Raw genomic sequence first — 21,369 nt, 5'->3', positions numbered from 1 at the left:
ACATGCTTGTAGTCCTAGCAGTCAGGAGGCTGAGGCAGAAGGATTGCTGAGTGTTTGAGGCTAATGTGATCTGCATAGAGAGATACTGTCTAAAAAACACGACCTCCTATAAACAGAAAAACAAAATTCCATGTCCATAAACCACTTATTAGAAAGTAAAGCTACAAAAACATTGAAATCAATAAGTATAAAAATGATAGCTGTGTATTAACAGAACAATTGTAAGGACAAAAGCCATTTACCCCCAAAGAAGGAACAAATTATAGGGTTCAAGATTCACTCCATCAGTGGGATATGAGTATTTGTGTCTGTAGTCATGACACTGCCTCTGTAGTAAAAAGCAATGGTCGATAGCATGAAACGGGAGAATGGATTGTAAGTTTTCTGTATTCAATAGGGAGGGAAGAAAGCAGAGGACAGCACACCCGAACGGGGACTGTCTGATGTGTCTAACTCCAGAGGACAGCACACCCGAATGGGGACTGTCTGGCTGAAAACTCCAATCATAGAATGTCCTCTCTGGTGTTTCCCTTAAAGTGTGAGGGTTGAACTCACGTGATAGGCAAATGAGCTACTGAGCTACACCCCAGCTCAAAATGCCATTTCATATAGGAAATTATTTGCTGTGCTTGAGTCACAAGGCAATGGTTTGAATCAATATCCAATGATTGAAAAGTTACAAAGTCTCCTCTTAGATAAGATCAGACAAAATTCTCTATATTTAGAGATATGCTCAAATAACTTTCAAGTAACCATCATAATTAAATTTTCTTAATAAACGAAGCAAATTTCCTTTGACAATCCACGGGACACAATACTGGAATCTGGCAGGACCTAATCCCAACAGCCTGAACTCAACAGACAGCTAACTGTCTCTGTGTTGAACAACACATTAGAAGTCAAAACTAAAAATGAAACAAAAGTTTATATAACTTTTAAGTTAGACTAACAGTTAACAGATATTGTGGTAGTCTTTAGCTATTACAAAGGAACCAGGGGTTAGAGAGATGGCTCAGTGGTTAAGAGCTCTGGCTTCCCATCTACAGGACCTGGGTTCCATTCCCAGTACCCGCATAGTGGTCCACAACCACCTGTAACTCCAGTCGGAGGAGATCCTCTTCTGGCTTTCACAGACACTGCATGCATGTGGTACACAGACATACAAGCAGGCAAAACAACCGTATATAAAAATATAAATAAATAAATCTCAAAAAAAGAAAAAAGAAGGAAGTGGCTGGGAATGGCGGCCAACACCTGCAGTGTCCAGCTCAGCAGCTTGCCCCCCAATGGCACGCTGAGCTCCATCGGTAGGACCCGTATGTGAGAAGGAGAAAGCTGCTCCTGCAAGCTGTCCTCTGATTTGAACAAGCACGCTATGGCATGCAGGCCTTCCCGCCAACAAGTAAATAGATGAAAAACAAACAAACAAATAAATCTGTTGCTGGTAGACAGCACGTAATGAAATCTTATTTATCTTTAAATCTAATCTGATAATCACTGCTATGCTATGTATTATTGATGATAGTGAAGAAGTTAGATTTACACCTGCTCTCTCGTCTTCCATTTTCCATACATCACACATCCCTCCTTGCTGTTTTCTTTGTATTAGCGAAAATTTTCTAAAGCAGCATTTTAACTTATTATTTTCTTAAATTATTTCATTAGTGGTTACTCCTGGGTTTGCCTTGTGTATCTTTTTGCCATTGAGTTTCTGAGTTTTTTTGTTTGTTTGTTTGTTTTGACAGAGTTTCATGTGGGCCAGGCTGGCCTCAAATTTATTACACAGCTGTGGGTGACCTTACACACTGGTCCTCTTGCCCCCACTTTCTAAGAGCTGGGATTGCAGGCACACTGCATGATACCTTGTTCCATATGTAGGTTCATGTCAAAAGCTTAGCTTCTGGGGCTGCGGAGGTGGCTCACTTGGCAAAATATTTGCTATGCAAGCCTGGGCATTCAAGTTCACTGCACAGCACTCATTCAAAAAGCTGGGCATGGTGGCACGAGGTAACTATCCCAGTGCTGGGAAGGTAGAGACAGAGCGTCCCTGGGCTCGGTGGCCAGCAAACCTGGCCTACTTAGCAAGTCCCAGCCCAGTAAGACTTAAGAAAATAAAAAGGTAGCTAGTATGAACAAGACCCCAGGCTGTCCTCCGGTGTCCACATGCACACCGTGTCCCTGTGCTGGAGCAAACGCACACACATGTATACATATGCACTCAAGGCTCAAAGTATCTTAGCTCCAGTAAGACAGAGATTTACTCTAAAGTGCTCTATTTTCTTCCTATGATTTCACAACACATATTGCAGGCTGTAACTAATTTTTATAACCACAATTTTGTATAATTGCATATTTTTCAATGATGCTCAGGGATAAGAATGCAAGTATTTATCTGCATTTTTTGTTATACTAGCCTTCCTGTCTCATCAACACTCTCTGTGAGTGTGTGGTATCACTTGGTGTCAGTTCCATTGCTCAAAACAGCTTTCTTCCACACAAGCAGTGATAATTCTATGTGTGCTAGCATGTGTATATGTTAATTAAACTGATTTCCAAGTCAGTTAAGAGAAGACAGAAGAGGAAGCACATTAATATTATTCTGTTGATTCATAATTACATTTTCTGTGCTGTGTGAATGTGTACTTGTGTGAGTGTGTATGTATTATTTAGGATCGCTTGCCTTCAGCATAAATAACTTCAATTATTTCTTGTAAGGCAAGTCAGCAAGTCACAAATTCTCTCAGGCTTTGTTTCCTTGAGAATATTCTGTTTCTTTGTATGGATTTATTTTCCATCCAAATCTTTTTTAAAGAGGCTTTCACTAAGCAGCTCTGGCTGACCTTGAACTCACAGAGATCCTTCTGCCTTTGCCTCCACACACTGGGACTAAAGGCATGCACCAGCTTGCTCAGCCTCCCTTTGTATTTAAATGATAGCTTTGAAGCATGAGTTATTTCTTTGAACACTTTGAATAGGCTTTCTGTGGTTTGTGGTCTCGCTCCTTTGACTTCCAGGCATTCACAGTGCTGATAGAATGATTTTTCTATGTCACAAAACGCATCTAGATAACCTCTTACTTAAGGTATTTGACTATGCCCCACCCTTCTACAGAGTTGACATGGATCATTGTGGAAAGTCAAGGCTCCAACTGTTTTCCCTGCTTGTCTTGGACAGTGTCCCTCCTACCGTGTGGAATGAGTCACCTGTGGTTCCCCCCTCGCAGCCTATTCTTGTCTCAGTGCCTTACCATCAGCTGCTCTCTGCCTGGAAGCCACCAGCTTCCCCCACTCCTGCCTGGGAAACTCCCACGCAGCTCTCACAGAGGGTGCAGCCATCACTTCCTCCAGGGACTCTTTCCTGATACCTTTGCTAGACCACCTGCTTCCTTTTTGATCTGGCTCTCTGAAAGCCACGCTGTCTCCCATGAGAGTGCTTTTGCACTTGAACTTCTGTTAATTATTTATCTATAGATCTGTAGGATGATTTATGAGCACGTATCAGGTGACAGGCATCACACTTTTTTTTTTATCTTTCAGTTCAGTAACTCCGAAGTGAGTACAGTTTCTGGCTCTGTTCTGTAAAAAAAGACAGGGAGAGCCAGCCTGATCATTGCTGGTCAGCTCCCGTGTTCCTGCTCACACCTCGGGTTTGCTACCCTGCGGCTTAAACTAATGACCTCAGCGTTGCTGGGACAGTGTTGCATATTGAGATTAGGGCCTCACACTTGCTAGGGGAGTGCAGGGCACTGCTAGAACTCAAGGCTCAAAGTTGGCTCGGTAGTGCGTCACTGCTGAGTTCTGTCCTCAGTCCTGAGTTTAACCCGCGTAGCTGGAAACTGTGCCTTCCTTGGAGTATCAAGATTCCGGTAGTGAGTCTAGGATGTACTCATACCTCATAGCTAGGCTTAATGAAGTGTGGTCGTGATGACCACACGTGGTTGTTTTAAGACATTCATAAGTAACTAATTTTACTTAACTGTTCTCACTTTTCCCACTTACTATTTATTTCTCTATGGTAACTGAACAGAAAACCTTTAAATGAAAATATCTTCCAGGATTTGAGGGGCATCCAGAAAGGAGATGTGGGAAACGTGTCTTTTACGGCAGCGAGGAACCAGCCTACCGTATTGCCAGCCTGTGTCTGTACTGCCAGTGTGAAGGGAAAGAGGGCGGGATCTGTGGATGTGCAAATCACCCTACATAAACTGAGAAATCACTGATCATAACCAAGAATTATGGAGACAAGGGCACTTGCACCCCATGAGGACCCTAGACACCTCCATCCTCTTGCCATTGGTGGATAAAGGAGAAGACTGAAGGGAGAAGTCAGCCATCGACAACGGAAGAAAGAGAAACATCTGTCTGGCCCGCAGGGGCTGTTAGAAAGTGGAAGGGAAGGAGTAAAGGTAGCGCGGCGTGTGAGAAACAGCCCTGCGTAGCCAAGCTTACTAAGTTATTAATTTAATATGTTCTATTATTGGCACACACATTCTTGAGATGTGATCTGGTGACGTCAGGGTGCCAACTTAGTCAAGTGCTCTTTGAGATTTCCCCTGAATTCTGTGTGTGCCACTTCCTGTAAATTACTGCTGTGTGATAAGCCAAGGCCTGAACTGAGCAGCCCCAGCTAACCCTCAGTGGTGGAAATTCTTCAACCATTTTCTTGTGCACTTCGTTCACTAAATCAAACCCAAATCCTGAGAGCTCATGGAGTCTTTTCCCCACTAAGAGGCTTAATTTAATTTTAATTTTGTTTGTATCACAGCCTGCTTTAACATGGAGACTGAGACGGAGCTTGGCAAGTAACTAAGGCAAGTAAGCTCTTACCCATGGTCTGTGGGGATTGGAGAGATCTTGCTCCATGCCTTAAAGCAAGTGGCCTTCTGGGTATTTTAGTGTGGCCACATGCTTGGCTTGAAACTTCATTTGTTTCTTTTGCCTTCTTTTTCAAATTTTTCTTTTTACAAGAAGTATTGAATATGCTCCTACCTACAAGCCATCTCAAATTCTGAGGCAACCACAGGAATGGAAGCCATGTGTTTAGAATTTGGTTAGCTCAGTGTGTGAAGTCACTTCCTGCTGAGCCTGGTAACCTGAGCCCAGTCCCCAGGACACCATGGCGGAAGGAAAGAACTGACCTCCACATGTGCACCGTGGCATGTGCCCTACCCCCTGTAGAAAATAAATAAAAATGTAACAAGATAAAACATATGGGGACAGAATATCTGAAGATGCTTGGGTCCTGGTGACCACAGAGTTCCAGCTGGGGTTCTGCTCAAGCTGTTTGATGTATATTAAAAAAGCCTTAGGTATCAGAATCCCAGTGATTTTGGGGAGGGGGCATCCCGGTCACCTGCAGCTGACCTCACTTTCTAAGCAACGGAAGGGCTAGCGTGACAACTGTGCTGTGGGCACGAGGCTTTGCAAGGCTTTACCAACAGGGCTGCCAGTCGTTTTTTTCATTCTGGACTTAGTACACACAGCAGAGCATAAATCAGCGGATTCCTGCCGTGCATACATGTGTCTGTGCTTTGGCAACGGCAGTAATTACAGTCTAACGCCAGGCCTGCCACAGTTTAACAGGAACTTTCTTTGATCTCCTCGTTGACTTCCTTGCTGCTCAGAGGGATACCAAGGTTAAATTAATCATTTGTTAATGACCACAGATGTAAAAGTGACTGCCTATAAGTTATTATGGGGGTTTACTATCGCTATGATTTTCACTCCCCGCTCTCCAGATCCTGTCCCAGTGTCTGAACACACAGCAACGTCATGCCACCTAACTCCGTGGAAGGTGTCTTCCTTCCCTAAGAGGCAAAATGGGCTCATTAACATTTAAGTTAGTGTCCCAGATCAACTTGGTAAGGGGTTCTCCTAATCTAGATTACTGAACACTCTTGGCTTGCTAGACAGCTCAGCAGATAGAAGCACCTGCTGCCAAGCCTGACACTAGAGTTAAATCCCTGGGACTCCCATGGTGGAAGGGGAGATGTGAACTGGAGAGCTGTCCTCTGATCCGTCCACAGTGCCATAGCATGTGCACCTCCTGAGAAACATAAATAGATAATAACACACGGAGACACTTCCTTCATAGACAGTCATGGAAATCCAGCTCGAAGGTGCGCTGCTGTTTCCGCTGATGGCACTGGAGATCATGAAACCAGAGATGCCCCCCCCCCCCCCCCGCAATCCCTACCTCAGAGACTCTGAGACTTCTGCCCTCAACACCCTCCATTCAGCGTCCTTCACCCAGTATTGTGGTGGGCCACAAACACGAAGACAGACTGCGTTAGTGCAGGTGAGCCCTTCAGTGAGGTCAGGCCCTGAGCACTGAGGAACGTGTACTCCCCATTCCCGCTCATACAGGCATCTATCCATCTACTCGCCGGCCTTGTCAGCTCAGAGCTGGTGGTAGAGAAAGCTTGTGGAACACACTCTAATGTGAAGACACTGATGTGTCCTTTGATGGATTTCAGGAGTATGTTTCAGATGGGAGGTTCTGAGAAAACAGGAGCTGGCATAGTGGTGTACGCTGGACCTGCAGCCACAGTTCTCTCAGGAAGTATACAGTGATTTGAGCAACACTTCCAGGGCTCCCTGTTGACGAGAGGAGTCAGTAGGGTCCTCTACTGTTTGGGTTTTCATAAAATAATAATAATAAAATCCTCCTGAAATATGTGTTCACTAATTGCACTACTTTCTTTTATCCAAATTAAGAAGGAAAGTGTCAGTCAGGTGAGAAAAGATAAGAAAGAGGTTACTTTCTGTCAACTTCTTTTGAAAATGGTTGTTTAAGTGAGATAACATAAAATCATGCCAGGCACAGAGGCATACACCTCTAATCCCAGCACTTGGGAGTCAGGGGCCAGAGGATCACTGAATTGGAGGCCAGCTTGGTTTATAGAGTGAGTTCCAGGACAGCCAGGGCTGCACACAGAAACCCTGTCTCGAGAAAGAAAGCAAACTAAAATGATAGATAGATGATAGATAGATAGATAGATAGATAGATAGATAGATAGATAGATAGGGATAGATGATAGTTGAATGGACGGACGGATGGATGGATGGACGGATGGATATGGATAGATGATAGATGAATGGATGGATGGATGGATGGATGGATGGATGGATGGATGGATATGGATAGGAAAGCTGGGTGCTCTCCTTTCCTGATTTCCTTTAGAGCCCCACCATGGACACATGGTGTTTGTCACAGCTACCTGCTTAGAACCTGTTTTCACTTCTTGTTTGATGTTCATGGAAATGAGCAACAGCAAGGTGGGAATGGAAGCAGGGATGGTAGTGGGGGTGCTGAGGTGGTCTTTGTGGGTGCTTGGCAAAGAGCCTTAATCAGTTCCCAGAACCTTAGTCGGTAGCTGTGGTGTGGCCCCATGTGCATTGACTGGATGCTGGGTCTGACCTTAGGCAGATCTGCTCACTGTGACCTTTGAAGGACAGCCATGAAGATTATACACGGCTTCCCTCATGTGAGAAGTCTTTATGTTCTAATTTGGGTAGAAGACTTCTCTGAAGCCTTTCCTTTAAGAAGAGCTCTCTTCCAAAGAGCACCACACTGTGACCACCTCTGTTGTGACCACCTCTATTTCTGCTTCAAATCATAAAGATTTCTATGATCGTATGTAATGGTGGAATCAGGCATTTCTACATGGTAGTGATGAACCTGGAGACCTCAGTTCCACTCTTTCAGCTCACTGGGGCCAAGTTAATGAATTCACTAAATATTACAAGGCTGGTCCTAAAGACAATCAGATGGTTGCCTATTGCTCTGTATCTTAAAGACCGCCCTTGGCCAAGAAGTCAAACAGCATGCTGTCAAGTTGCCTGTCTGAGTTTTTGCAAAAGATTTTTTTCCTTCCCATCAGTTACATCTGAAGAAATGAAGGGGTAAAACCATACCTGTAGTATTCCTCTCCCACAAAGAAGAGGGTCTTCTGGGGTTTCCTGAGGTAGACCGCAGCATCTATTCGCTGCACACGCCTTGGCAGCCCGAAGTCATAAATTGTCCGGGGAGGACCTTGCATCTGGAATCCTCGTGTGATCCAATAGTGCGGACCTGGAAGCAAAGGGTGGAGTCTGCAGAGATTCTGCTGCACTCACACTGTGTTCTGGATCATAAGTGGGCCGGGTACATGTGGATATAGATATCTCCTTTCTCTAGACTTCAGACTTCCCCGAGGCAAGGCTACATTTATACCTTGAGAAATCTGTGTCTTCTTACACTTAGCACCTTTGTGTTTTCAGTACATTTTTTTAAAATAAATTTCCCTCACCTTCATGTACCCATGAAGAACAGGAGAGAAGTGACATCCAATAAAGTTTTTCACTTAAGTTGACAACAGTCTTCTGTGTCAACAAAGCCACAGTCAGTGTGTTCCCGGTGACTTTGCTTGACCATCTACTGCTGAGACATTGTTCAAGATTGGTCTTATTCCAATCACTTTGCAGATGAGAAATAAAATCTCATGGAATCTGGATAATATCTCAACGTTATTCAAATAAAGAAGGGTTGAAGCCAGAGATTGGAAGCCTGTGGGTTTGTCTCCTGAAATCACAGGAGTTCGTGTCCCACCAGCTGCTCTAAGCTTGACTTTGTAGCAAGGATTTCAAGGAATGTTAAAGGATCTCACTACAGTGTACCATGTTGTTCTAAACCGGGAGGCCAGGGCCTGGTTGATCATGTAGCATGGTGCTGACTAAGCCCAAGGACTGGTGCTGAGGTGGTGCAGTAGGTCCTTCTGTCTATGTGGGTTTTTTGGTTAACGAATAAAGAAACTGCCTTGGCCTGTTGATAGGGCAGAACTTGGTAGGCAGGGAAAACAACTGAATGCTGGGAGAAGGAAGGCAGAGAGAGAGAGAGAGAGAGAGAGAGAGAGAGAGAGAGAGAGAGAGAGAGAGAGAGAGAGAGGTCATGGATGGAGCCACTGCCACTGGAGACAGAAGCACTAAAACTTTGCTGGTAGGCCAAGACCTCATGGGGATGCACAGATTAATACAGATGGGTTAGTTTAGGATATGAGTTTATCCAAAAATACACTTAAGCTATTGGCCAAACAGTATTGCAAATAATATGGTTTTCTGAGTGGTCATTTCTGTTCTGGGCAACTGGGACAAACAAGCGGCCTGCTGCAATAGATTGGCGTAACCCGAAATAATCACACAGAAAGAAACCATATTAATTAAATCACTGCTTGGCCCATTAGTTTTAATATCTTATTGGCTAACTCTTACATATTAATTTAACCCATTGCTATTAATCTGTGCATCACCACAAGGTCGTGGTCTACCAGCAAAGTTTCAGCAGTCTGTCTCCAGCTTCTCTCTAACTCCATCTTCCTCCTCCCATGCTATAGGTCAAGGCAGTTTCTTTAATGATTAACCAATAAAAGCAACACATAGATAGAAGGACCTCCCACACTGGGGTCTGCTGATAGTCACTGCCATTCCTGCCATGGCTACAACAGTGTGAGTGACATTTAATGCCCGGCCTAAGAAGGAGCAACTGAAACCTGCCCAAGAGCACCGAGTCACACAGGCACGGCACTAAGGCCTTGGCATTTCTCTGCAGATACCTTTGAAGAAGAAAGCAAGGCCTCGCTCAGGCACTTCATAAGCTGCATCCACGTTGGACATGAGCTGGGGGAAGGAGCTGGTGATGGTGTTGGGCCGAATTCCTGCTGCCAAGTGCACCTGTCTTCTCCAGAAAATCCTATTGGGTGGGCCAGAAGAAATCAACATCAAGGATTGGTTGAGATCTTAGACTGCAGAGACTGAAATGGCACTAAAGCCATTGGCAGAGAACACTGTGAAGTCCCCATCGCCCTTTGCCATGATTTAAAGTATAACATACTATATTACTTCTACTACTGCTACTATCACTATTATTATTTTTGAAACAGGGGCTCATGAATCCCACCCAGGCTGGTCTCAAACTCATCAAGGATGACTTTGAATTTCCGGTGCTTGAGTTTCCACCTCCTGTGTGCTGAGTTCCTAAGGTTTGCTATCATGTCTGGTTTTCATCTTTTAACCTTTTAAACAATTTCTTCTTCTTTCTAATTGTATTAGGACCTCTGAGACTTCACTTCACTTATGTGAGGGTGTTCAGATCATAGATGTTAGACCATGGGTATTCATGGAACCCATACCCTTTACCCCCAAAGATCATTACACACCAATTTCTCTTTCATATTCCATTCTGGTGTTTCCACAACTAAAATCTCCATAATAAACTGGAAAATGAACAAATGACTGGGAAAACCTAAAGACTACTTTTCATCGGAAGCAATGGGACTCAGACGGCAACTGCTGTGCATAGAGAGCAGTGCTAAGTGTAGCTTAGGGCTCTCCCGGGTGTCAGAACTGGCTACTGCAGATACTGTGAGGACTAACCTGGAGCACAGTAGCCATTCTGATTCTAATATCTGTGCCCTCGGCGACACAGGATTCGAATGTCTGGTGACAATGTTGGTTATCACAGCCAAGGCTGGGGAGTGCTCTCAGAATTTGGAGTAGCTAACGGAAGAGACAGCATGGCTCACAGTATCAGTGGCTCCAAAGACAGGAAATACTATTTCAATAGTTCCGTTACAATGTGCACATTCCGCACGATGCTATAGTCTATATAGTGCTATCTATTAAATGTAAATTATCACAAAAGCTCTTCATTAACCAGTGGATGAAGAAAACTTATGTTTGGTAGATAAGAAAGCAATAGAACATCAATTCAGCATATTAAAGCAAAAGATGAATTAAAATTGAATAAAGAATTTCTTCAATCTAGAGACTTGTTGGCAAAAGACAGGTTAGGACACACAGGAACTATGTAATGCAGCAGACAGATGTCAACATCCGTAATCTAATCTTTGATAAGGAAGGAACAATAGTAGAACGTGATATCACCAACCAGCTGATATTTATTACTGCACTATTTATCTCTGTGTACCTGGTGGTTGCCGTAATCAAGATCCAATGAACATTTGTCAGCTGATGCCAGAGGGTTGAGCAGAATATAATTGATCAATGAATTTTATAGCTTATGAAATGTACATTTCCTGTTAGTAGAACTCTAATTAATTAAATATGGTATTAACCTACTGCTAGCCTCCTTCCTGGCCTTTTCTCTGTGCCTGTTCTGGAACACCGGGACAGGCAGGATCACGTCTCGCTCATATTTTTATCCTGGGGCATCTCATCCTTGTTGGCTGACCCTTTTTTTCTCCCTGGGAATTGTATTCTGGATCTTGCTAAGTCACAGAACTACCTTCTAGGCTGAATGTTTTTTTCTTAAAATTTCTGCCATGTATGGCCCATTTTATTTCCGAGAAAGATATAAGCAACCCAGGTATATAGGCATATAAAATAGCTATACAAATTAATCATTTACTGATGATAAATCATAAAGAATTTATCTTAATTTTTGGCATACACATAAATTTTTGTTTTATCACTAATTAATGATCAAGACAGATTTGCTGTCCAATTGAAATGCTTGCTTGCCTAACATAGAACATCCCAAAGATACACTGGCTTGATATTTCCTTCCATAGAAGGGATGACTTTAGGAACATGATAAAAATCATTGCTTTCCATACAGTATTATAAAAGCAGAAAATGTTGTATGTATCACAATAACACATAATTTCAACAGTCTGAAACCGGAGTGAGGTACTGTGCTGTGTCCATCAGCATCGCGTGCTGAGATACCACGCTCAGTGTAAACTATGTATATTGTGGGTACAGAACCAAGGCTGGGGTGATTACACAATGTAATATGGATGAGGGCTGCTGGACACACCTGGGATTCATTATACATTTCATTTTTTCTAAATTTTTGGTCATTGTTCAGGAAGTCTGTACTGTTGCCCCCCTCATGGAGTTGGAACACTGTGACCATCCTTGTCAAACCTGCCTAGACAGGCCCATGTTCTTCCCTTTCAGAAGTCATGGGAGCCCAGCACAGCTGCACCCATCTCTTGTCTCTCACCTACATTAGCCCCACACCCTCCTGAGTCTGCTTCTCTGGTATCCTTATCTGGGAAGAGGAGGAAGAGGTGCCTTCCCCTCTTTCAGATGCTCTTTTGGGGTCAGGAGGTGTGGTAAAAAGAGAGGAACAGTACACAGAAGACATGCAGACATGGCCTGCTAGCATCCTTGGGAACAAATCAGAAAAAGTTAGGTAACTAAGTAACCTCAGAGGAGGTAGGTGATGGCTGAAAATCTCTAGTCGCAATAACAAAGTGCAGTAGGGGACTTAGCTGAGCAGGAGGGGAATAAAGTGAAGACTCCATCCTGGAGGCGTGGTGAGCCTTGGGGAGCTCATTCCTACTCCTTGCTAGACTGGAGCCATGGCCTAAATCTGCCCTGTACTTCCAGTAACAGATACTCAAAAGAGCAAAATCCAAGGAGAAGGGAGGTAAAAATTGTGGACCGGCAGAGGAAAGGGAGGCACTAGGGAAACACTCTTCTTGGCATTCAACAAGAGTGGTTGAATGATGCCATTTTAAAATGGTGGTCTAGCCACTCTTGGAAGCACACATCCTTGGGACCCAGAGAACCCTGGCCTGCTGGATACCTCTAGACATCCAGGAAGACAGTTTTAGTGAGAGCAAATGACATCCAGTCTGGTCAGAGCTGAGGTGTGACCAATACTCACAGCCCATCGTGGGAAGGAGTGCCCAGGGACGGGACCAGAATTCTCAGACCTGCGGAAGGCTGCCCAGAAGCATAAACAGCATCTGCCATCAGACCTGGGGAGCCCAAGAGCTGGGATGGTTTTTAGGGTATCCCATTGTATTTCTGTACCTCGTTTCCTTTTCTTTCCACCCCTAGCCAGGGCTGCCTCATCTTCCCCTTCTAGTTCTCCTTCGGTCTCTTCTCTACTGCTGGCCCCACCCTGCTTTTTTCCTACCTACTCTCTAATTGGTTTCTTGGTACACACAGTATTATTAGTGCTCCTTTGCTTCCTGAAATGACTGGCGTTGAAGGAGCAACTGCATCTTAATTGACCTTTACTGCATTTTCAAAGTCAGGTTACCTTTTGATAATGATTGTTTTGCAGACAGAAGCTCACCCCCAAAGCAGTCCTGGGATTGAGCCTGATGTGCAAAGTGCATGGGCGGAAGGTCTAGACGCTAAGCTAGACACCCCGTCTAGGAGAGAAAAGTGATAGCTTCACCCCTGTTACAATGAGCCCCTCTTAAACATTGCAAACATGTCCCCAAAAAGAATAAGGGGGTCTTAAAAAAGAAAGTGCTCTATGAACCTGAAGGCACTTATGATTATTTATATAAAATTTTTAAAGACATGTTTTATTCTACAACGTTTTAATTATTAATTGACCCTATGCAAAATTTGAAAGGTTTACATGGTCTGAAGAGAAGGGTATTACTATGGAAGTTTTCAGCACAGTGTTTACCAGTAGTTTCCTTCAAAATTTGTTCCTGAAAACTTTGAGTTACATACCAGCACATCTGTGGGAGAGAAGGGATTCATTTTGGGGTTTATTAGTCATTTGCTTCAGAGGCCCCCCAGTCAACCATGCATTCATTGTTTAGTTCACGGAAGCTGTGAGTGGACTTATAACTGCAGGCGTGGGAGTGGCGTGGGTTATGAAGTCAGGAGTTTGCTTCGGAGGTCCAACAGTCTACTCCCATGAGAGGAGCAGGGCATGCAGCCTCATAAGCCATGACTCATGAAGAGAAGGCAGGGCCCATCCTCAGTCAGGAGAGAGAGCTCGGCAGTGACAGAGTCAGTGGGCTTGGCTCACCAACTGTCTTTTTGTCTGGATTCCTAAGACATCAAATCTAGTCTAAGCTAGCTCCCCACCACCTGCTTTCCTCCATCCCTCACCCCTACCCACAGCTCTTCTGTACACATCCTCAGTCCTGCACAAACCCTTATGCCTGCACATGGCTCTCCTCCTGAACACAGCCTTACCTCTGCACACACCCTCACCACTGCACACACCCTCACCCCTGCACACGGCTCTCCTCCTGTACATATCCTTACCGCACACTTGTGCACACGCCCTCACCCCTGCACACACCCTCACTTCTGTACACGGCTCTCCTCCTGCACACACCCTCACCACTGCACACACCCTCACCACTGCACACGGCTCTCCTCCTGTACATATCCTCACCCCTGCACACTCGTGCACACACCCTCACCCCGCACACACCCTCACTTCTGTACACAGCTCTCCTCCTGTACACATCCTCACCTCTGCACACACCCTCACTTCTGTACACAGCTCTCCTCCTGTACACATCCTCACCCCTGCACACGGCTCTCTTCCTGCACATATCCTCACCCCTGCACATACTTTCAGTTCTGCACACAGCTCTCCTCCTGCACATGCCCTCACCCCTGCACACTCATCCACACGTGCTCACCCCGCACACACCCTCACTTCTGTACACGACTCTCCTCCTGTACACATCCTCACCCTTGCACATTCCTGCACACATCCTCACCTCTGCACACAGCTCTCCTGCTGTACACATCCCCACTCTTGCTCATGGCTCTCCTCCTGAGCACGTCCTCATTCCTGCACACGGTTCTGCCTTCTGAGCTGTCTTGTAATGATGAAAAAATAAATTGGGACAGTTTTCAGTATTCTAGGTTGGTCTCAAAATACATTATATATAGCCAAGGATAACCTTGAATTTCTGATCATCCTGTCTCTACCTCCTGGGCTGGGGTTACAGGTGTTTACCATCCTGCCTAGTTTACAAGGTACCAGGGATTAAATCCAGGGCCCTGTGTATGGTATGAAAACACTCTACAGCCTGAGCTATGTCCCTGCCCTTGCAATGCTTTTTGAATGTTTTTTCTTATGAGCTGTGCCAAGGCAGACCTACTTCTGCAATGTTTGACAGTATGATAGTACTTCATACCCAAGTACTCAATTGGACACCTTTCCCAATAAAGACAAAGTTACATACATGTTCCTGGGGTCCTCTCTATATTTTATTACTATTAAATTTCCTCTTCAGTAAAGGAAAGAATATGGGTGAATGTTGCTATGTTTTTGTTTTCCTTCATGGAGTCACGGAGACCTCCTGAGGGCAATTGTGAAACTCTCTCAGTGGTCAGAGTGAGGGGACAGAAGACATCTATGAAGACAGCCGACTGACACTGAAAACCCTGGAGGCCTTGAAAATGGGGCATTTAGGAAGAGCTTTTCATTAGAAATACCCACCTGTGTGTGTAGCATTTGATCGCCCATGCATGCATGCGTCCACCCACCTACCATCTTCCCGTTCATGCATGTTCATTTACCAGTCTGCTCGTCTGTCCAACTAGCTAATTGTCATTCACAGATTGTTCCTCTCACTAAACACATACCAACGAACAGTAGCCCACTACACCTGGACTGATGCCTAGGAGACAAACTGCTGTCTTTGGGGATTCTAATCTTTATCATGAAAGCAGTTAGAACAAAGATGGCACTAATAGGAACACACTCAGCGAAACATCCAGACCTCAGCCAGTCTCCATTCACAGCGGCTGTGCATCCCAGACCCCACTGCCTGGCCTGCTTCCCATCAATGTAGCAAGTCTGTGCCATCTTCAGTCAGTGAGACAATGACATTGGTTGGCGTGGCTGAGGCCGGGGATGTCTTGGGCTCACCTGTCCTTGAAGAGCAGAAGCTCCTTCCCCAGCATTGTCACAGCGTCGAAGGATGAGCTGGAGTCGCAGAGGTCGGGAAGGGATGGCTTGTGAGGCGGGATATGGGGCATAGTGGGCTTTCCTGGGAATGTCTTCCGGGGTCCTAGGATTCAAAGTGTAAAACGATGCCAGCAACTCAGAGCATGTCTACTTCTACTCTTGAGAACTCTAGAATACCATAAGGAAATGGCTGCCAATGGCAGGCAGACCTGGGTTTGAGTCTCAGCATCTCTACCTGTTAGTTGTGTGACATAAAACAATTTAACTTCCTACAGCCTTGGTTACATCAGTTGTAAATTGGGAGTGCTACCAGCAGAACCTACCTACGAACATTTTGTAAACCTTAAGTAATACCTGAAAATATCAGCAGCTGAGGACTCCTGGAAAGCCAGTTTGCCATGGGCGTGGACTTTGGTGTCTTTGCTCCGGTACACAGTGGTACAATTTGGACTTAGTGCGTTATAAAAACCAAAGATGGCACGGAGTTGGTAGCAGGGTTTGGCAGCCCGTGTGTGTATGGGAGGAGTTGGGGCGGTATGGGAAGTGACTAGGATCAAAAAGCATTGTACACTTATGTGAAATTCTTAGAGAATTAATGAAAATAGTCCATAAGAAGAGGTTGCTATTTTTTACTGTTAGGCACAACCAAATAGTAGCTAAAGATATCTTAAGATCCCTGCTACCTTTTACCTTCAATGAAATTAGAGTTTATACAACCTTGTCATGAAAAGGACATAAATGACAAGTGTAAGCCGGTCTCATACTCAACAGATTTTCTATATGGTTGAGTGATAGAGTTATTAGCATCATTATTGCTATTTTTAGGGAGCTAAGACCCCTTGTCTGTCAATGTGTGTCTGTGTGTGTGTGTTTGTATAAACTATAAACTATAATCACCACCTTCCATCTTCCAATGCATAATTTTTTGCTTTGGAAAATAGGAAATGGACCATTTTCCTTGGCTTTTTAGAGCCAGGATACTTTGGAGGAAAGACAAGACAGCAGTGCTTTCTCTGGTGCACACACTCTTTATAGGCAGATGTGGCTCTAGCTTCATCTCTGTTGATGTAGCTAAGTCCTGGGAAATTGCACTTTCTTTAACCAGGGGTGAGAGGTAGTGAAGAAATCATACCGTATAGTGCTTGAATTCCTTTCACGTCATCCTTGGGGAGATGGAACCTATAGGGGTTCTGGTACTTGTAAGTTGGGTACATAAGTGCTGACGGGTCTGTGGAGTGGCCCAGGCCTAGAGCATGGCCAAATTCGTGAGCAGCAACGGTGAATAAATTGAACCCTAAACAAAGAGAGAGAGAGAGAGAGAGAGAGAGAGAGAGAGAGAGAGAGAGAGAGAGAGCATCAACACAGTTGTGTTTCCTCAGCTTGTCTCCCAGGAGACCTTGTGCCACAGCACAGCCATCTCTCCTTTCATAACGGGACTCAAAGGTTGGGAGACTAGTCTAGCACTTGGCTTTCCTGTCTTTAGTCTCTTTTGGTTCCTTCACCCTTTGCGGGAAGGGGGGAGGAGGGAAATGTAAAACAATTCATTCTCCCATTGCCAGCGATGTGTGATAGTGGATAACAAAGGGTCTGGCAGCTAGGAGCAGTGATGAAATTTGCAGTAGTGTCCAACGTTGGATCCTAAGTCCTAGAGTCACCTTCTGCTACAACCTACCCCCTTTTATACTATAAATTGGTTATATGAAAAAAAAAATCACTGGATAGAAATGGAATGTAGTACAATGCAATCAAATTATCTTCTGCTATAGGGAAATCGGGCTCACACACCAAGCTGAGTTCAGTTATAGGAAGGTTAGCTTCCGGCTCTAAAATGAGTCTGTTTTCACACAGCTCAGTGCTATACACAGTTAACATTTCAGTTAGTGCTTGAGGAAACTAGATTCACAGAGTCAAAATAATTTACCCATGGTTACAGTCAACAATCGGTGGAACCAGGAATTGAGATTTTAATTTACTTGGCATCAAAGCAGGATTTCTAATAAGTATTCTAAGTGTGTGGGGTGTACCAGCTTCTTCTTTCATCGTGTTTCACACTCAGACGACCTGCATGGCATGCTGGGAACTTTATACCCCCTCCCCCATCACACTCCTCAGGAGAGTACTAATTCATTTCGTGGGGTCATTCTTAAATATAGTTCATTTCCACATACAGGTAAAAAGCCATATGTCTTATACATCTGAACGAGAAGTAAGCTATGCACTGGGATGGGATTGGCTCTGTGGATTAAATGCCAAGAAACAGAGAGCAGGCAAATCTATAGCATCATAGTGGGAGGGTCTTCCCCTGTAGGTTCCCTTCTGGATTTTTGGCTTACTTGTTTTTCCTACCCAGCCCCCTAGTTAAAGGGTAGCTTGGGACGTTGAACCTCAAGGTTTCATGATGGAGCCCAGAAGAAGGTACAATAGTTTCCAGGTTATGGTGAATTGTGCATATATACCATTCATCCCCATAGTCCACTTCTCAGCATTGTCGAAGTGCGTGTCTCCTCCCAAGCCTTCTCCAGGTGCAAATGCATGGGCCAGAGTCCCTCGAGGCCCATCAAATGGGTAGGAATCCCCGTGATCTAAGTGGGAAACATCAATCAGATCAGGCATAGTAATTCTGGGCAGAAGGTGATCAACATTCTCAGTAGCGTTGGCCCTTAAATGAGCTTTTCAATATTTATCTTTGAAAGACCTTTTTAAATTATGTGTGTACTCCCTGTGGGAGTATGTGCTCATGTGTGCAGTGCCCGAGGAGGCCAGAAGAGGGCGTAGTTGTAGCACAAGTGCTCTTAACTGCCACGTCATTTCCCTGGCATTAATATTCATTCTTAAGTATAGAAAAGGTCAAGGGTCATGGAATTGAGAAATAGAAAGATTATTTTGTACTTCAAAGATGCATTGCAAACAGGCAATCTTTGTGGTAATGGTTTTCATCACAACACACAGCATATGGTAGATGGTCACACAACACAGATTACAGAAGGAGAAAGAACTGAGGGACATTTGGTAGCAGCCAGGCCCACTGACTGATTACAATATAAACCTGTCAGCAAAGTCCAATTCCTCTGAAAGGGTTTAGTAAACTGAAAGTGTGCTTTCTGTTTGCATGGCATAACATAATTTAACTGCAAAAAGTCAAAAGAAAATGTCTTTGTAATTTTGATAGCTGTACATGTAAAGTCTATGAAAGAAAAGGTGGTCGGGGAAATCCCTTGGCGCTTTGTTCTGCCATCTGTAGTTAGCAGCATCATGACTCGACAGAAACCATCTGATGGATGGACAGAGGCTACTGCTCTTGAATTCTCAGAATTTTGGTGGCAGTGCTCTATTTTTCGTTTACTTAAAAATTGGTATTTGTATTTCATTTTATTAATTTGTTAGTTTTAATGTATTTACTTTGTATGTGTGAGAGAGTGGCTGTACTCACTGTTATGTGGAGATCAGAGGACAACACAGGGAGCAGGTCCTCTCCTCTCACCAGGCAGGTTTCTGGGATTGACCTGGGCTACCAGGCTTGACAGCAAGGGCTTTGCTGGCCCGGTCACCTCACCTGCCCTGTTTATCGTTTTTAAAGCCCCACCCCCGGATTCAGTATGCTATTTCTCAGGTCTCATTTGATGCAGTTCCATCAGGTCTGTGTGTTCTGAGAAGTGGATGGGAGGCTGCCTGGTTTCTAGGCAGCCTTTGTGCTAGGGGACAGAAGACCAGCTTGAATGACAAAGAATCACAAATCAATTCCATGTACCCTGAACTTACTCTGACTCCCAATGTCCTGCCATTTCACCAAGTGCCCTTGATGCCTGGCAGGAACAGGACCCGCCAAGGGCTCATTCCACTCAAGGCCATTTCATGGCTCCCTTGGCCTCCCTCCCCTCCCTCCTAAGCACATTCCCTGTAGCAACACCAGACTGGAATAAGCTCAGGGCGCAGACTGTCTTGGGCACTTAGCAGCATTATCTGGGCAGGGGAAGAGGGGTGACATTCATCTTCACTGCTGTAAGTGGAGGAGGGAGTGTCTTAGGGGCATCCTGTTTCTTCTGTTTCCTGCAAGGGTTTCTCTGCAGAGGAGAAAATGGAGTAGCAGGCAGGTAGAGGCAAACGTGCATGCACTTCCCAAGAGTAGTGTTTAAGCAGGGTGGGCCCCGAATGCTACCTCTGTACCTCTGTAACTATCGCGGGGGTGGCGATCACAGGGTCCCTGGGGAGTTGACTTCCTTAGAGGGGACTCCACTACGAAACCAGGTGATAGTGATAAACATTGTTATGGGCAACACTGGACTCGTCTGGCCCCCTAGTCAGGAGGAAACTAAAGCTGATAGAACTGTCCTCTCCTGGGGTGGAGCCACAGTGAAAGAGTAGTCAGGGAGTCGACAGCGTTGAGACTGCTCTATCCTGCCTTCTGAAGGGATGCTCATCTTTGCCCCTGCCTTTGCCCGTCCCAGTGCTATGGGATGAAGCCCTGTGCTGATCAAGCTGTAAGTCTGTCAAAGGAGCAAGTTTGGGGCAATAGAACCCAAGAAATAGTACAGTACCTCCAGTTTCAAAAGATATCATGATATCTGCTTCCCCAGAGTTTATCCTAACGAAGTTCAGAGGGACGGCGGTGCTCCAGGCACGCAGGGCCATCTCCACGGCCTTGTCCACCTCAGCAGGACTCATGGAAGGTGTGTACTTAGAGACTCTGGACAAAGGGAAAGCAGATGTGTGTGCTTCAGTGACCGCTCCCAAACAGACAGGCAGAGGGAATGCCCAGGCTGCTCACAGACCACAGGCCCGGGTCTCCATGGCACAGACCACAGGCCTGGGTCTCCATGGCATAGACCACAGGCCTGGGTCTCCATGGCATAGATTGTTCACAGACCACACGTCTGGGTCTCCATGGCATAGACCACAGGCCTGGGTCTCCATAGCATAGACTGTTCACAGACCACAGGCCCGGGTCTCCATGGCATAGACCACAGGCCCGGGTCTCCATGGCATAGATTGTTCACAGAGCACAGGCTCGGGTCTCCGTGGCATAGACCACACATCCGGGTCTCCATGGCACAGACCACAGGCCTGGGTCTCCATGGCAAATTTGTTTTTTGTTTTATTTTTCCCTAATCAGTAGTTCTTGCCCCGCTTTGTAACATCCTGGATTGTCTGTTGTCAAACAGGACACTACAGAGAGACCTAGAAGGCAGTGACATCCAGCCCTGGACTTTTGAACGGTTAGTTCTTGTTGTTATTTATTTGAGGGTTTGCTACCTCAATTCTTTATCAAAGGTCAATGGAATTTCCCCAGGGTTGGGGAGTGGCCTGTAAGTGTGTGTGTGTGTGTTGTGTGTGTGTGAGAGGGAGAGAGAGAGAGAGAGAGAGAGAGAGAGAGAGAGAGAGAGAGAGAGAGAGAGAGAGAGAAAGAGAGAGAGAAAGAGAGAGAGAAAGAGAGACAGAGACAGAGAGAGACAGAGATAGAGACAGACAGACAGACACAGGAGAGACAGAGGGGCACAGTTTCTTTTAAATTTTTTAAAATTTGCTTTTAAAAAGGTTTGTTTTTATTGTATGTGTATAGGTGTTTTGCTTGCATGTATTGTCTGTGCATAATGTGTGCAATGCTCATGATAGCCAGCAGAGGGCATCGATCTCTAGGGAACTGGAGTTACAGAGGGCTGTGAGTCGCCTTGTGGGTAC

General features: G+C 45.1%; 1 protein-coding gene across 1 annotated transcript in view; it reads right to left on the bottom strand.

Moving 5' to 3' along the window:
• Mmp20 (matrix metallopeptidase 20) overlaps positions 1–21,369 on the bottom strand; it is a 39,453-nt gene that overhangs the window by 7,540 nt on the left and 10,544 nt on the right. The window contains exons 3-8 of the mRNA XM_050162208.1: positions 20,229–20,377; positions 18,150–18,275; positions 16,826–16,987; positions 15,655–15,796; positions 9,590–9,726; positions 7,917–8,073 (exon numbers count right to left, since the gene is read on the bottom strand). Of these exons, the coding sequence (XP_050018165.1) occupies positions 7,917–8,073; positions 9,590–9,726; positions 15,655–15,796; positions 16,826–16,987; positions 18,150–18,275; positions 20,229–20,377 (873 nt within the window). The remainder of the gene's footprint in view (positions 1–7,916; positions 8,074–9,589; positions 9,727–15,654; positions 15,797–16,825; positions 16,988–18,149; positions 18,276–20,228; positions 20,378–21,369) is intronic.

Source organism: Alexandromys fortis, unplaced genomic scaffold, assembly GCF_014885135.2.
Source record: "Alexandromys fortis isolate MF-2015 unplaced genomic scaffold, M_Fortis_MF-2015_v1.1 scaffold_112, whole genome shotgun sequence".
NCBI lineage: Eukaryota > Metazoa > Chordata > Mammalia > Rodentia > Cricetidae > Alexandromys > Alexandromys fortis.
The sequence above is the reverse complement of the archived record's forward strand: the minus strand, read 5'-3'. Positions and strand labels throughout refer to the sequence as shown.